Consider the following 15,000-nt stretch of genomic DNA (forward strand, 5'->3'; position numbering starts at 1 on the left):
CTAATTGGTGAGTCTGTGTGCTTGATGAGTCTGTGATTGATGAGTCTGATTGGTGAGTCTGTGATTGATGAGTCTGTGATTGATGAGTCTGTGTGATTGATGAGTCTGTGATTGATGACTCTGTGATTGATGACTCTGTGATTGATGAGTCTGTGGTCGATGAGTCTGTGATCGATGAGTCTGTGATCGATGAGTCTGTGTGATTGATGAGTCTGTGATCGATGAGTCTGTGTGATTGATGAGTCTGTGGTTGATGAGTCTGTGGTCGATGAGTCTGTGATCGATGAGTCTGTGATCGATGAGTCTGTGTGATTGATGAGTCTGTGATCGATGAGTCTGTGTGATTGATGAGTCTGTGGTTGATGAGTCTGTGGTTGATGAGTCTGTGGTCGATGAGTCTGTGATCGATGAGTCTGTGTGATTGATGAGTCTGTGATTGGTGAGTCTGTGCTTGATGAGTGTGTTTGATGAGTCTGTGATTGTTGAGTCTGTGTGATTGATGAGTCTATGGTTGATGAGTCTGTGATTGATGGGTCTCTGATTGGTGAGTCTGTGATTGATGAGTGTGATTGATGAGTTTCTGTGATTGACGAGTCTGTGGTTGAGTCTGTGATTGATGAGTCTGTGGTTGAGTCTGTGATTGATTAGTCTGTGATCGATGAGTCTGTGTGATTGATGAGTCTGTGATTGATGAGTCTGTGATCGATGAGTCTGTGTGATTGATGAGTCTGTGATTGATGAGTCTGTGGTTGATGAGTCTATGTGATTGATGAATCTGTGGTTGAGTCTGATCAATGAGTCTGTGATTGATGAGTCTGTGTGATTGATGAGTACGTGATTGATGAGTCTGTGATTGATGAGTCTGTGTGATTGATGAGTCTGTAGTTGATGAGTCTGCGATTGATGAGTCTGGTTGATGAGACTGTGTGATTGATGAGTCTGTGATTGATGAGTCTGTGATTGACAAGTTTCTGTGATTGATGAGTCTGTGTGATTGATGAGTCTCTGATTGGTGAGTCTGTGATTGACAAGTTTCTGTGATTGATGAGTCTGTGTGATTGATGAGTCTCTGATTGGTGAGTCTGTGATTGATGAGTCTGTGATTGACGAGTCTCTGTGGTTGATGAGTCTGTGATTGATGAGTCTGTGAGTGATGAGTCTGTGTGATTGATGAGTCTGTGTGATTGATGAGTCTGTGATTGATTAATCTGTGATTGATGAGTCTGTATTGCTTAATCTGTGATTGATGAGCAGTGTTGAGACTAACGCCGTTAGAATAAACGCGATTACGTAACGCCGTTACATTCCTCTGTAATTTGTAATCTAATTAATTACTTTATCCAGCGTTACTAACGCCGTTTCCGTTACTAACATGACTTGTGTTGCCGTTACTAAAATCGGGGCCCCAGCGCGATCATGGTAAAAAAAAAAAAAGCCTGCAGCCAGCATGAGTTCTAGGCTATTGTTTTTTCTTTTCTTCCTTTCCTCCTCCTCACTTCATAAGCGGGCTGCAGAGTAGAGAGCACACTAGTACAACACGGTTTCGATAAATACCAAGGATAAGACAGGTCATGTTTTGCGGATATGGAACAAGGAAGTAACTGACTTGACGATGTATAGCTGCGTGACATCATTGACGAATCCTTGTAGGAGTTTATTTTACACACAAACCGACGTAGCTTCTGTGCGGCGCACACACACAACTTTCGACCGGTAAAACCAAAGTGATAGACAGAGAAGAAATGGCGAGTACAGAAGAGGAGGATAAAGTGGGAAAGTCGGCGTTTAGCAAGTGGAAATATAAACACTACTTCACCATCGTTGAGAGAAAGGGGAAGAACTTGTATTTGAAGTGCACGTTATGCCCGGGAGGAAAGCGTTTGTCCACATCGGCCGCGAGCAACTCAAATCTAATGAAGCATCTGACCACAACACTCTATGAAACTGGCGTGTGAAACATGCTTCTAAAAAGCCGAATTCTTTGACATATTACTTTGTTTTAGTAACGCAAAAATTACTTTTCCTAGTAATTAGTTACTTTTATAATAGAGTAATTGAGTTACTAACTCAATTACTTTTTTAAGAAGTAATTTGTAATTGTAATTAGTTACTTTTTCAAAGTAATTTGCCCATCACTGTTGATGAGTCTGTATTGATTAATCTGTGATTGATGAGTCTGTGTGATTGATGTGTCTGTGGGTGATGAGTCTGTGATTGATGAGTCTGTTTGATTGATGAGTCTGTGACTGATGAGTCTGTGGTTGATGAGTCTGTGATTGATGAGTCTGTGATTGATGAGTCTGTGGTTGATGAGTCTGTGACCGATGAGTCTGTGATTGATGAGTCTGTGATTGATGGGTCTGTGTGATTGATGAGTCTGTGATCGATGAGTCTGTGATCGATGAGTCTGTGTGATTGATGAGTCTGTGTGATTGATGAGTCTGTGATTGATGAGTGTGGTTGATGAGTCTGTGATTGATAAGTCTGCGATTGATGAGTCTGTGTGATTGATGAGTCTGTGGTTGATGAGTCTGTGATTGATGGGTCTGCGATTGATGAGTCTGTGTGATTGATGAGTCTGTGATTGATGAGTCTCTGTGACAGCAGCTGTCTGATGACCCAGACTGCAGGTCAGATAAGATGATCTCAGACTGTCAAACATGTGACCTGACGATCACACCATGACTCATGCGTTTACAGTTTCATGTTTAATACAATCTTGACATCTGCACAGATAACTGAACAGTGACTTTATTTGGACACTTTGTCTCGTGGGTGTGTCGAGGGTTAATTACTCCCTGTACAGGAAGTGGTTACTCAGATGCTTTAGCCTCTTCTCCTCCATCGAACTTCAACAAATGTTTCAGCGTACAACCTCCAAGTCTCCTGAAGCTTCTTCAGAAACCAGTTCTATTCAGAGGATGTCGGCCTCTGTTTATTTTGCTTTTGAAAAGCCAACACCTGTTCACAGGGACTAACAGCTTCATTAATCGGCTTCACAGACAGGTGACCGAAAGAATAACTGGTAGGTGCAAAATCTCTTTTATTTTATGTTCCCCGACCAAATTAATAAAATTTTCTCTCATTGTGACCCGGACATCAGCTGAAACAAAAGATTTAACTGTTCTAATGTATCTGATTATTTAGACTGCTGAGTGTGTCCGAGAGGAGCATCCCGTCAACAGAGCGTGTAAAATTCAGAGCTTGTAAAATTCCACCACTGAAGTTAAAGGATAACTACCGTTTTTTACAACCTGGACCTTATTTCTAGCATAAAATATGATCATTTACTCGCCCAGATGTCATTTGAAGTCGTTTGGACGAAATTAGATCCAGTGTAGCGCCGCGTATATCCATATAATGCGAGTGACGGGGCACTGAAACACAGCCTGTGTATAACGCATTATCTGCCACGAAACTAGTTCATTTCACCAATATTTTGTCATGATACGCTAGTGCTATACCAACATCCAGGGTCAAACTAGCAGTAGCAGCTACAGGTAAACAAGCCGGCTGTCGCGGGTGCGTGCTCAGAGATGACATCTTCCAGGTCAGAGGTAGTAGGTCAACCTACAGACCCCGGATGTTGATAACAGACAAGCCCAGACTCAGAGGGGAATAGCACTAGCGTATCGTAACAAAATATTGGTGAAATGAACTAGTTTCGCGGCAGATAATGCTCATAGAGGCTGCGCTTCGGTGCCCTGATCACACGCATTATATGGATATACGCGGCGCTCTGCTGGATCTAATTTCGTGCCAAATGACACCAAAGTTATCTGGGTGAGTAAATTATAATATTTTATGCTAGAAATAAGGTCCAGGTTATAAAAAACGGTAGTTATCCTTTAACAGGCCACAGAGCTCTGAGAATAAATGTGTCCACTCGGGGATCCTGTAGTGATGACGGTGATAAAATAAAGCAGACGTGCAGTTTAAAACACAGCAGCTCTGCTCATTGAACTGAACAGAACTTTATTTACAACACAAACAAATAGCTTCAAAATCGACCGTTTTCTGTACAGAGTTTGGTTCAGACTGAAAAACTGATCTGTACATTTTCAGAGACATCATTACAAATGATACATGAAGTGAGAGGAGAGGGAGGCGGTCCCACACACAGTCCTCCATGTTTAACACGTTGATCACATGATTACTGAGGTCATCAGTTCATGTCAAAGTCAGTTCATGGTCACTGATTCAGAGCAGGAAAACTTCTACAGACACAGACCTTCATTTAGAGTCTGCTTCAAAATAAAACAACTATCAAGAAAATGTCCTTATCAATACAGTCACACTGATCAGGAGCAGCTGACGGCATCTAGATGTTACGAGCAGCTGGTGGCGTCCACATGTTACGAGCAGCTGGCGGTGTTACGAGGAGCTGGTGGTGTCCAGATGATACTAGCAGCTGACGGTGTCCAGATGTTAAGAGCAGCTGGCGGTGTCCAGATGTTAGGAGCAACTGATGGTGTCCAGATGTTGCTCCTCAGCAGCCATGGCGGCGGCCTGCAGCGTCTCTGTGTCGCTTTGCAGGGGGTTCAGCTGTTTCCTCTCACTGTGCATGTTATTCTCATGACGCTTCAGATCTGACGCCTGAAGGTACAGAGTGACACTGAACTCAGCACAGGTACAAATACACACACAGCAGTGCTGTCAGGAGCAGTAGTAGCAGCAGTAGTAGTAGTAGTAGCAGTAGCAGTAGTAGTAGTAGTAGCAGTAGTAGCAGTAGCAGTAGTAGTAATAGTAGCAGTAGTAGTCGTAATAGTAGCAGTAATAGTAGCAGTAGTAGCAGTAGTAGCAGTAGTAGTAATAGTAGCAGTAGCAGTAGCAGTAGAGTAGTAGTAGTAGCAGTAGTAGCAGTAGTAGCAGCAGTAGTAGCAGTAGCAGTAGTAATGGTAGTAATAGTAGCAGTAGCAGTACAGTAGTAGTAGTAGCAGTAGTAGCAGTAGTAGCAGCAGTAGTAGCAGTAGCAGTAGTAATGGTAGTAATAGTAGCAGTAGCAGTAGCAGTAGAGTAGTAGTAGTAGCAGTAGTAGCAGCAGTAGTAGCAGTAGCAGTAGTAATGGTAGTAATAGTAGCAGTAGCAGTAGCAGTAGAGTAGTAGTAGTAGCAGTAGTAGCAGTAGTAGCAGCAGTAGTAGTAGTAATGGTAGTAATAGTAGTAGTAGCAGTAGCAGTAGAGTAGTAGTAGCAGCAGTAGTAGCAGTAGTAGCAGTAGCAGTAGCAGTAGAGTAGTAGTAGTAGTAGTAGTAGCAGTAGCAGTAGCAGTAGAGTAGTAGTAGTAGTAGTAGTAGCAGTAGTAGCAGCAGTAGCAGCAGTAGCAGTAGTATCAGGAGTACCTTGGCGAAGGCCTTGGTGCAGGATGGACAGACGAACGGTTTCTCTCCTCTGTGTCTCCTCTCGTGATCCTTCAGGTGAGACTTGTGTTTGAATGCCTGAAGACAGATAGACAGGTGAGAGAGAGAGACAGATAGGTGAGAGAGAGACAGACAGGTGAGACAGACGGGTGAGAGAGAGAGAGAGAGAGACACACACACACACACACACACACACACACACACACACACACACACACACACACACACACACACACACAGGTGAGCTCACCTTCTCACACATCTGGCAGGCGAACGGCCTCTCGTTGCTGTGAACCCGTTCGTGCTTCTTCAGGTCTGGAGCTCGAATGAACGATTTCCCACAAACGTCACACCTGTACGGTTTGAAGCCTGTGTGGATCTTCAGGTGTTCTAAAACACACAGGTGAGGGTGGGGCCAAACTAAATATCACCTGTAAACTGTCCATCATCTGTAACATCTAAAGCTTAATACCGTTTTTTATGTGATGACATCAGAGCCCAGGAGAGTGCAGGTGTGTTGTTACCTTTCAGGTGAGCGTGGGTGGTGAAAGCTTTGGTGCAGATCTCACAGGCAAATGGACGCTCTGCTGAATGAAGCTTCTCATGTTTCCTGAAGACACAGAGAGCAGGTGAGGTCACCAGATGTATTGATCAGGTGTATTGATCAGGTATACTGATCAGGTGTACTGATCAGGTGTATCGATCAGGTGTTTGTACCTGAGCCTGCTCTCGTCCAGGAAGCTCTTCCCACACACCTGGCAGGCGAGCTGCTCTCGGTGTCCGTACAGCAGGTACTCAAACTTCATGTCGGTGGTGGCGGTCGACCAGCCTGGCGGCTGCTCGTCCTTCACCTCGCCCATACTGTCTGTAAACGTCAGCGTCTGGGTGGCGTGGTGCTCTGCCCCCAGCTCTTTAGGCTCCGCCTCCATCTCTGTCACCACATCCTGGTCATAGCAGGTTACCTGGACAGGTCAGACAGGTGTGGTCACATGTGCCGTTTACCTGTGGTAACCTGTAATTAGGTGTGTGTGTGTGTGTGTGTGTGTGTGTGTGTACCTTGTGTACGTCCTCATTGGTCAGTTCTTTCAGGATGGCTTCCTGGACACGCAGCGCCGCACTGGGAGACTTATCTAGCTCCTGATTGGCTGACGCCTCAACTAGGTCATCTGTGGTGGGTGTGTCATCGTGCTCTCCCAGTACCTACACACACACACAGACGAACAGAAAGGTAATTAAAGCAGTTGTGACAGCTGATTGATCACTGATTATTATTGGTCGGTGTAATCGTACCTCGGCGTCAGCAGCCAGCTGAGCTTCTGGCGGCAGCGCCATCTTTACTATGTCATAGGGAAACTTCTCTTTGTCCTCCGATGACACGTCTCGTTTCTGAGGAGACATGACTGCATCATCACACAGAAGGAGGAGCTTCACCTGTCTTTACCTGTCTGACTGAGAACAGGTAAACGGCAAACAGGCTACACACACACCTGCATTCACCTTCAGTATGATGGATTTCACATTAAAAATGCAGTGAGGTATATTCAGTTTGTCTTGGACTGGTATGATTACAGCACACAAGTGTCAGTGCCAGGTGTTCTCAGGTGTCACCTTTCTATTCACAACTCAAGTTATCAGGATGGGAGAACAGACCAGAGGTACGAGCTACAAACTACAGGTTCTGAGTGACACCTGTCTCACCAGTCTGACAGTGTTACCTGTGTGTGTGTGTCTGTCTGTTACCTGTGTGTCTGTTACCTGTGTGACTGTTACCTGTGTGTCTGTTACCTGTGTGTCTGTTACCTGTGTGACTGTTACCTGTGTGTCTGTTACCCGTGTGACTGTTACCCGTGTGTGTTACCCGTGTGACTGTTACCTGTGTGACTGTTACCTGTGTGAGTGTTACCTGTGTGACTGTTACCTGTGTGTCTGTTACCTGTGTGACTGTTACCTGTGTGTCTGTTACCTGTGTGTCTGTTACCTGTGTGACTGTTACCTGTGTGACTGTTACCTGTGTGTCTGTTACCTGTGTGTCTGTTACCTGTGTGACTGTTACCTGTGTGTCTGTTACCTGTGTGTCTGTTACCTGTGTGACTGTTACCTGTGTGTCTGTTACCTGTGTGTCTGTTACCTGTGTGACTGTTACCTGTGTGTCTGTTACCTGTGTGTCTGTTACCTGTGTGACTGTTACCTGTGTGACTGTTACCTGTGTGTCTGTTACCTGTGTGAGTGTTACCTGTGTGAGTGTTACCTGTGTGTCTGTTACCTGTGTGACTGTTACCTGTGTGTCTGTTACCTGTGTGACTGTTACCTGTGTGTCTGTTACCTGTGTGACTGTTACCTGTGTGTCTGTTACCTGTGTGTCTGTTACCTGTGTGACTGTTACCTGTGTGTCTGTTACCTGTGTGACTGTTACCTGTGTGTCTGTTACCTGTGTGACTGTTACCTGTGTGTCTGTTACCTGTGTGTCTGTTACCTGTGTGACTGTTACCTGAGAGCAGAGTTTGTCGAGGAAGCGGATCCCGAGGATCTGTCCTGATGACATCATGAGGTTGACGTCTCTCTTCTTGACGGAGATCTTTGCTGTGTACATGTAGTTCAACACCTCCTCGAAGATATCAGAGCGGATGAAGTCGATCTCAATCACCGAAGAGTTGTCCACCTGAGAGACACGGACAGGTGAGGGTTAATAACATTCATGTACCTGCAGTACACCTGGTTTGTTGAAGTAATGTGGTCGAACCCTGTGTGTTTTTGTAAATATAAAGTGTACACGTGTATACTGAAGAGTACCTCGTGTTTTTTGAAGAGTTTTTTGAAGTAGTTGGAGCAGGCGGCGAGCACACAGCGGTGAGCGCGGAACTTGACGTCTTCGACCACCACAGCGATGTCGCAGTGTTCGCCCTCCAGCCGCTGCTCGTTCAGCAGCTTCAGGAAGATGCTCTTATGTTCGTCGTCCACATACTTCACCGTCTCCGTCATCTACACACGGGCAGGTAACACAGGAATAAAAGGCACAGTTCGCACAAAAAACACTTTCTGTTGGAGACGTCATGTATCCACCATATTTGATCCTCTGATCGGCCCTTTCTCACCAACTATTATCTTGTAGGCAGAAATTGTTGACCAGTACAGCTAACGTAAGCTAACGTTATTCCTGCGTGCAGCCAAACTACAGATGTGTCTGTCTCGACCTTGTCAAGTCAACATAACACTTGTTAGAAAGATCAGTCAGTAGTTATAAAGTGTTGATCTTAAGCTTTTATCATTTACATGATTAATTCATGCTTAACATGACAGTCAGCAGCTTCATCAGTGGACAGAAGTCAGACATCCAAGTCCAACTCATCGTCCATCACCAGACGAGATGAAACACAGGTTCAGTTTGTTTGGATGTGTCTTCAGTTACAGTCTACAGTGGAGTCCAGCTCATCGTTAGAAAGCTTCAGTCAATGTGAGAGATCAACTCTTCAATCTCATTCTAACATATTTTCTTTATGGAGTGTATCAATACTTATCAATCAGCAGTATCAGAACCAATACTGATGAAATCCTAACGACCAAAGTCAAATAGTCTCCATTAAAGTTGTGTGAGTATCAGCTCCTCAGAGTGGTTCTGCTCTGATATCTGTGGATTCATTTGTTCTGGATGGACATCAGAGTTGATGATGTCATCAGGAGGTGACATCACACTGGATCACCTCAACTGATTACCAGCTGACCATGTTCTCCTCTCACCTGTCCCCCCTGTCCTCTAGTTTAGATGAACTGTGGTCAAACTGGTTTGAAGTTTCTTTCAGACTGGTTAAACTGGGATCAGATCTGTGTGCTGCTGGTTTCAGTGCCTGGCTCAGAGGCTCCTGGCAGACCCCCCCCTCCCTCATCTGTGCCCAGTCTGGTCCCAACAGTTCATGTACCTCTACTACCGCGGACACGCGCACATGAGCGCGTGCACGCTTCACGATGAATTAAAGTGAGCCGAGGGGACAGACAGCACACAGGCTAGCTGTTAGCATGGAGCATACTGATAACATGACCATGACCGACCAGGTTCAACCTGCAAACAGTCCGGGTCTGAACCGGTCGGTTAACGGACACGGACCGTTTCTGCTCTGGCTAACATTCATTTAAACCGGACTGAAGCGGGCTAGGCTACCGGGCTAGCAGCTGCGAAGCTAACGTAAACTTTAGTTTAAAAACAGACGATCATTTCCGTGTTAACTGTAACCGGGGTAACCGCGGGAGACCAGCGGGGCACCGTTCAGACGGTGTAACGGCAGCTGTGGTCACCGACGATGCTACCGTTAGCCTGTAGGACGTGACGGAGCTAACATGCTAACTAAACGTTATACAACGTTACTACCGTTAGCCTGTGGGACGTGGGGGAGCTAACGTGCTAATTAAACATTAAACAACGTTACAGCGGGTCGGTGTGGACACACACGGTTCACCCTGTGTTTGTGACCGTGAGGCTCACAGTGGAGCCGGTGTGTGAGGTGTTGGTGACACTCGGTGCTTCTGTTAAATGGCGGACAATCTGGCCTGCTGCTCCGCTCACACACAAAATGGCGTTTATCCGCTGCCTATCCTCAGTATCTCCGTAAAAGCTGCTGACCGACATCATCAGCGGCCGGACGGGGAGCGGGCCGCGTGCTCTCACGGATCCTCCGCTCCGCCGTCCCCGGGACCGACACACAGGCACGCGAGCAGCGGCGGCGCCGCGGCCTCGATAACACGAACGAGACGGGGCTCGAGCGGCCATGAACGACTCGAGAGCGCGCAGGCATCCCCGCGGAAACGGCGGCCGGAGCCGGGGGGACGGAGAGCGCGGAGCCAGGGGAGCGGGCTCTTACCGTCACAGCGGCCCGGTGTGAGTGTGTTCCTCTGGGTGTGTCAGCGCACCGGGAGCCGGGAAACACTTTGTCCGGTTGTTGTTGTTGTTGTTGAGGACGAGCACAGAGCGGAAGGCCGCGCTTTGCGCCAGCACGCACACACTGCAGGGGCACGCAGGCAGCGGGCCAAAGATCCTCTGTGGGCGAGACGGATCACTACCTCTGCGCATGCGCAGTGTGTTGGGGCCCTCTGATACTGAGGAGATAACATGAGGTTGTAAAACAGGAAGTTGATTCTGAAATAAATAACTTTTCCAGCAGATTAAACAGAGATGTTATTATTCTCCTGTGCTAGTATCACATCACCGATCAATTATTATTGATTACCCACACTGTGATGTTTTCTGGCTCAATGTCTGTCACGTGGCCACAACATGAATGTACATTTATTTTAGGATTGATACAGCACCAAAGCCTTACTGTTCCTAGTTTGTTCCCAGTGGTCATTTGCGGTGTTGCAGCTACAAGTGCCCTCCAGGCCCAAAAATAATTTTCCATTAGATCCTGTCACATCCCCACACTGCTGCTACACAGCTGCTACACTGCTGCTACACTGCTGTCACACTGCTGCTACACTGCTGCTACACTGCTGTCACACTGCTGCTACACTGCTGCCACACTGCTGCTACACTGCTGTCACACTGCTGCTACACTGCTGTCACACTGCTGCTACACTGCTGCTACACTGCTGTCACACTGCTACACTGCTGCTACACTGCTGCTACACTGCTGTCACACTGCTGTCACACTGCTGCTACACTGCTGCTACACTGCTGTCACACTGCTACACTGCTGCTACACTGCTGCTACACTGCTGTCACACTGCTGCTACACTGCTGCTACACTGCTGTCACACTGCTACACTGCTGCTACACTGCTGCTACACTGCTGTCACACTGCTGTCACACTGCTACACTGCTGCCACACTGCTGTCACACTGCTGCTACACTGCTGTCACACTGCTACACTGCTGCTACACTGCTGCTACACTGCTGTCACACTGCTGCTACACTGCTGCTACACTGCTGTCACACTGCTACACTGCTGCTACACTGCTGCTACACTGCTGTCACACTGCTGTCACACTGCTACACTGCTGCCACACTGCTGTCACACTGCTGCTACACTGCTGTCACACTGCTACACTGCTGTCACACTGCTGCTACACTGCTGTCACACTGCTACACTGCTGTCACACTGCTGTCACACTGCTGTCACACTGCTGCTACACTGCTGCCACACTGCTGTCACACTGCTGCTACACTGCTGCTACACTGCTGTCACACTGCTACACTGCTGTCACACTGCTGCTACACTGCTGCTACACTGCTGTCACACTGCTACACTGCTGCTACACTGCTGCCACACTAATGTTCATCTACATACTGCTTCTTGCGCAGTGAAAGTTTCTGAGGGCGCGAACCTGACGCAGGACACACGAGCCAGCCCCTGAACGCAGGGGCGGACTTACCATTAGGCAAAACTAGGCGGTGAGGGCCCCATAAAAATCCTCATACACTTATGGTTAATACAGTTATTACTTATTTGCGCACATTAATTATGTTTTTGATTAAAATCCTCTCGCTAAAATGCCAGCAGAATGCTAATCGTATTGTGTGTGTGCCGGGGCCCCCCTTTCAGTCTCCACTACATTGGATCAGTCCATCTTACTGCGCATGTGCAGAACAGATCCAGGAAGACAGCAGCAAAACGAAAACAAACAGCGCGAAGTGGCGAGAGAAGAAGAGGAGAGTAGAGAAGAGAAAAGTAAAGAAAAGAAACAGATGAGAAGAAGCTGCCTCAGCCGTGCTGACAAGAGGAGAAAGAAGGAGGAAAACAGAAAGCTGATCTCCAAGTTACAGAAAGTGACTACTGTCTTCAGCAGTAGCAGCGGCAATAGCAGCAGCAGCAGCAGCAGCAGTAGCAGTGGCAGCAGCTAGCAGCAGTGGCTAGCAGAAGCAGCAGCAGTGGCTAGCAGTAGCAGCAGCAGCAGTGGCTAGCGGCAGTAGCAGCAGCAGTAGCAGCAGTAGCAGTGGCAGCAGCTAGCAGCAGTGGCTAGCAGAAGCAGCAGCAGTGGGTAGCAGCAGCAGCAGTGGCTAGCGGCAGCAGCAGTAGCAGTAGCAGCGGCTAGCAGCAGCAGTAGCAGCAGCAGCGGCTAGCAGCAGTGGCTAGCAGTAGCAGCAGCAGCAGCAGCGGCTAGCAGCAGTGGCTAGCAGTAGCAGCAGCAGCAGTAGCAGCGGCAGCGGCTAGCAGCAGTGGCTAGCAGTAGCAGCAGCAGCAGCAGCAGTAGCAGCGGCAGTGGCTAGCAGCAGCAGCAGTGGCTAGCGGCAGTAGCAGCAGCGGTAGCAGCAGTAGCAGTGGCAGCAGCTAGCAGCAGTGGCTAGCAGAAGCAGCAGCAGTGGCTAGCAGTAGCAGCAGCAGCAGTGGCTAGCGGCAGTAGCAGCAGCGGTAGCAGCAGTAGCAGTGGCAGCAGCTAGCAGCAGTGGCTAGCAGAAGCAGCAGCAGTGGCTAGCAGTAGCAGCAGTAGCAGTGGCAGCAGCTAGCAGCAGTGGCTAGCAGAAGCAGCAGCAGTGGCTAGCAGTAGCAGCAGCAGCAGTGGCTAGCGGCAGTAGCAGCAGCAGTAGCAGTAGCAGCGGCTAGCAGCAGCAGTAGCAGCAGCAGCGGCTAGCAGCAGTGGCTAGCAGTAGCAGCAGCAGCAGCAGCAGTAGCAGCGGCAGTGGCTAGCGGCAGCGGCTAGCAACAGCAGCGGCAACCCATACAACAACAACGACGTCGACACCTGTTGGGGAGGATCCGTCGTGTAGAGATGAACTAGTTAGTATCAAAACTGTCCAAGGGGTGATTTTTCCCCCTATATCGATAAGTATTCCTTGAAGACAGAAGTGTATGAGTCATTTTGAAGTAAGCTTTGAATTTCGTTTCTATTTGCTACAGAGGCTGAGAAAACATCAGAAACTATGTAACTTAAGGAAGTTATTAACAACTACTACCCCCAAGATGGAGATACACTGTTCAATTTTAGGAACTGTATTCAAATCTAAATGAAATTAAAATTAACTTTCTAAAATGATATGGGTCAAAATCTTGATGTAAAGCCAGTGATTTATACAATTGCATTCAATGTTCAGACCTTAAAGCTCTGACTCAGCTGCTGGGACTTCACTTGTAAAATAGATTATAAAAATGACCCACGCTACATTTTTTATATCTGCAGCAATGTCAGTTCAAAATGTTTTCAATTGATGCGTGTCCCTGAATACATGTTTTGTAGTCAGAGCTAACAGAGAGGAAACTTTTTCTATCTTGCTAGGTGTTGACGTAACTGTCTGTGTCTTCCTGTTTCTGTTAGTGTGACTGGCTGAAATCCATGCAGGATGCAGTCATTGTATCCTGCATGGATGTTGCACTGTGTCCTTAACAAGTTCATTTTAATTTCATTTAGATTTGAAAACGGTTCCTAAAATTGAACAGTGTGTCTCCATCTTGGGGGTTGATCTGAAAATGGTGATGATGAGTATTTGTAATTAATGAAAACATTGGTTATTCACTGGGTTGTTGCAAATGTGTGTGATAATCTCTGGACACGAGGGACCTGAATTTAAAGAGAATGATGAATATAAACTTTATTCAGGGAGCACTTCATGATGAGGCGCACATGTCATGGAGAGACGAATGTGTGGATGTCCAGTGGAAAGGGGGCGTTATGTCCCATTCACTCCAACAAGATGAAGCAGCTGTGGTGTCGTTGTTGTAAAGGTGAGCCCAAACTATTGTTTTCATGATATGTGAGGTAGGAAAGATGTATTGATGTGAACTAATATCGGCAAATGTACAAATTATAGTGTGACTAGAGATAACAATTTTTTTAATAGCGATCATGAGTGTATGTAGTTTATTATATGCCCCCCATTATTGTTGTACCTGCATTCGATGTTGTTTAGATGGCAAAAGCCCTGATAAAGGCTTTCCCAGCCGTCCCTGACATGAACTTCAGCACATCTAAAAAAAACATGGAGGAGACGAGAGATCTGGCTCTTCACATCCTGGAGGCCTCAGCTAATAAATCAAAAACAAGATAGATAGGAGGTAAATATAATTAACTAAATGTTTGGTTTTTTTAGTCTTTGATGATCAAAATTGCTGTGCTATGTGTGCCACCTTCAAGCCACCAGGACCAGGAACTGCCATTGTACAATGGGTGAGTATTTGAAAAACAGTTAAAGACATGTTGAATTGTTATATAGCCATGAAAAAAATATAATAATGTTAAGGTGTCAAATAACAATGAATAAAAAAAACTGAAATATATAATTTGTTTTCAATTAAACAGATCCAATGTGATGACCGCGATCGGTGGCTCTATGGCTCATGTCTGTCCATGGACAAAACCTGGAAATGTCCCTTATGCCAACAGAAACAAGGGACATGTTTATGTTATAATAAAATCATTGGAGCCCTACTAGTGTTGCATCATGTTATTCCACTAGCTGCATGAGATAAACCTCTTGTTTTTACATTTTGAACCTCTAAATATTTTTTATTATTTTTTATTAATTTTTATATGGAAATATTAGCATGTTAGCTCAATAGCTTCCAGGTCAAGTGATCAATTGACTCAAAATCATATTGGGATCATGTAACTACATTGGCTGCATGAGATACACCTCTTGTTTTTACATTTTTAAATTCTAAATATTTTTTATTAATTTTTATTAATTTTTATATGGAAATATTAGCATGTTAGCTCAATAGC

General features: G+C 46.3%; 1 protein-coding gene and 1 long non-coding RNA gene across 2 annotated transcripts; one reads left to right on the forward strand and one right to left on the reverse strand.

Moving 5' to 3' along the window:
• Positions 1 to 3,934: 3,934 nt before the first annotated feature.
• On the reverse strand, positions 3,935 to 10,803 carry zbtb14 (zinc finger and BTB domain containing 14). The gene is made up of 10 exons (XM_084339984.1): positions 10,209 to 10,803; positions 8,149 to 8,337; positions 7,847 to 8,017; positions 6,649 to 6,744; positions 6,415 to 6,558; positions 6,076 to 6,320; positions 5,883 to 5,968; positions 5,609 to 5,748; positions 5,341 to 5,436; positions 3,935 to 4,596 (listed from the first exon to the last, which is right to left on the reverse strand). The coding sequence occupies exons 2-10, from the start codon at positions 8,335 to 8,337 to the stop codon at positions 4,456 to 4,458; spliced, it is 1,308 nt and encodes a 435-aa protein (XP_084196110.1). The 5' UTR covers positions 10,209 to 10,803; the 3' UTR covers positions 3,935 to 4,455.
• A 252-nt stretch (positions 10,804 to 11,055) lies between these two features.
• On the forward strand, positions 11,056 to 14,706 carry LOC311249170. Its single transcript, XR_014621125.1, has 3 exons — positions 11,056 to 14,003; positions 14,369 to 14,445; positions 14,578 to 14,706. It is a non-coding gene; the product is annotated as an uncharacterized lncRNA (long non-coding RNA).
• Positions 14,707 to 15,000: the final 294 nt, after the last annotated feature.

Source organism: Pagrus pagrus, assembly GCF_965226575.1.
Source record: "Pagrus pagrus genome assembly, chromosome: 20".
Classification (NCBI taxonomy): domain Eukaryota; kingdom Metazoa; phylum Chordata; class Actinopteri; order Spariformes; family Sparidae; genus Pagrus; species Pagrus pagrus.

Excerpts from the sequence above, each read along its gene's own strand:
- zbtb14 (XM_084339984.1), bottom strand. The coding sequence starts at position 8,337 with ATGACGGAGACGGTGAAGTATGTGGACGACGAACATAAGAGCATCTTC. Across the intron at positions 8,018-8,148 it reads AACTCTTCAAAAAACACGAG|GTGGACAACTCTTCGGTGAT; the intron begins GTACTCTTCAGT and ends CGTGTCTCTCAG. Across the intron at positions 5,437-5,608 it reads CCTGCCAGATGTGTGAGAAG|GCATTCAAACACAAGTCTCA; the intron begins GTGAGCTCACCT and ends ATCTGTCTTCAG.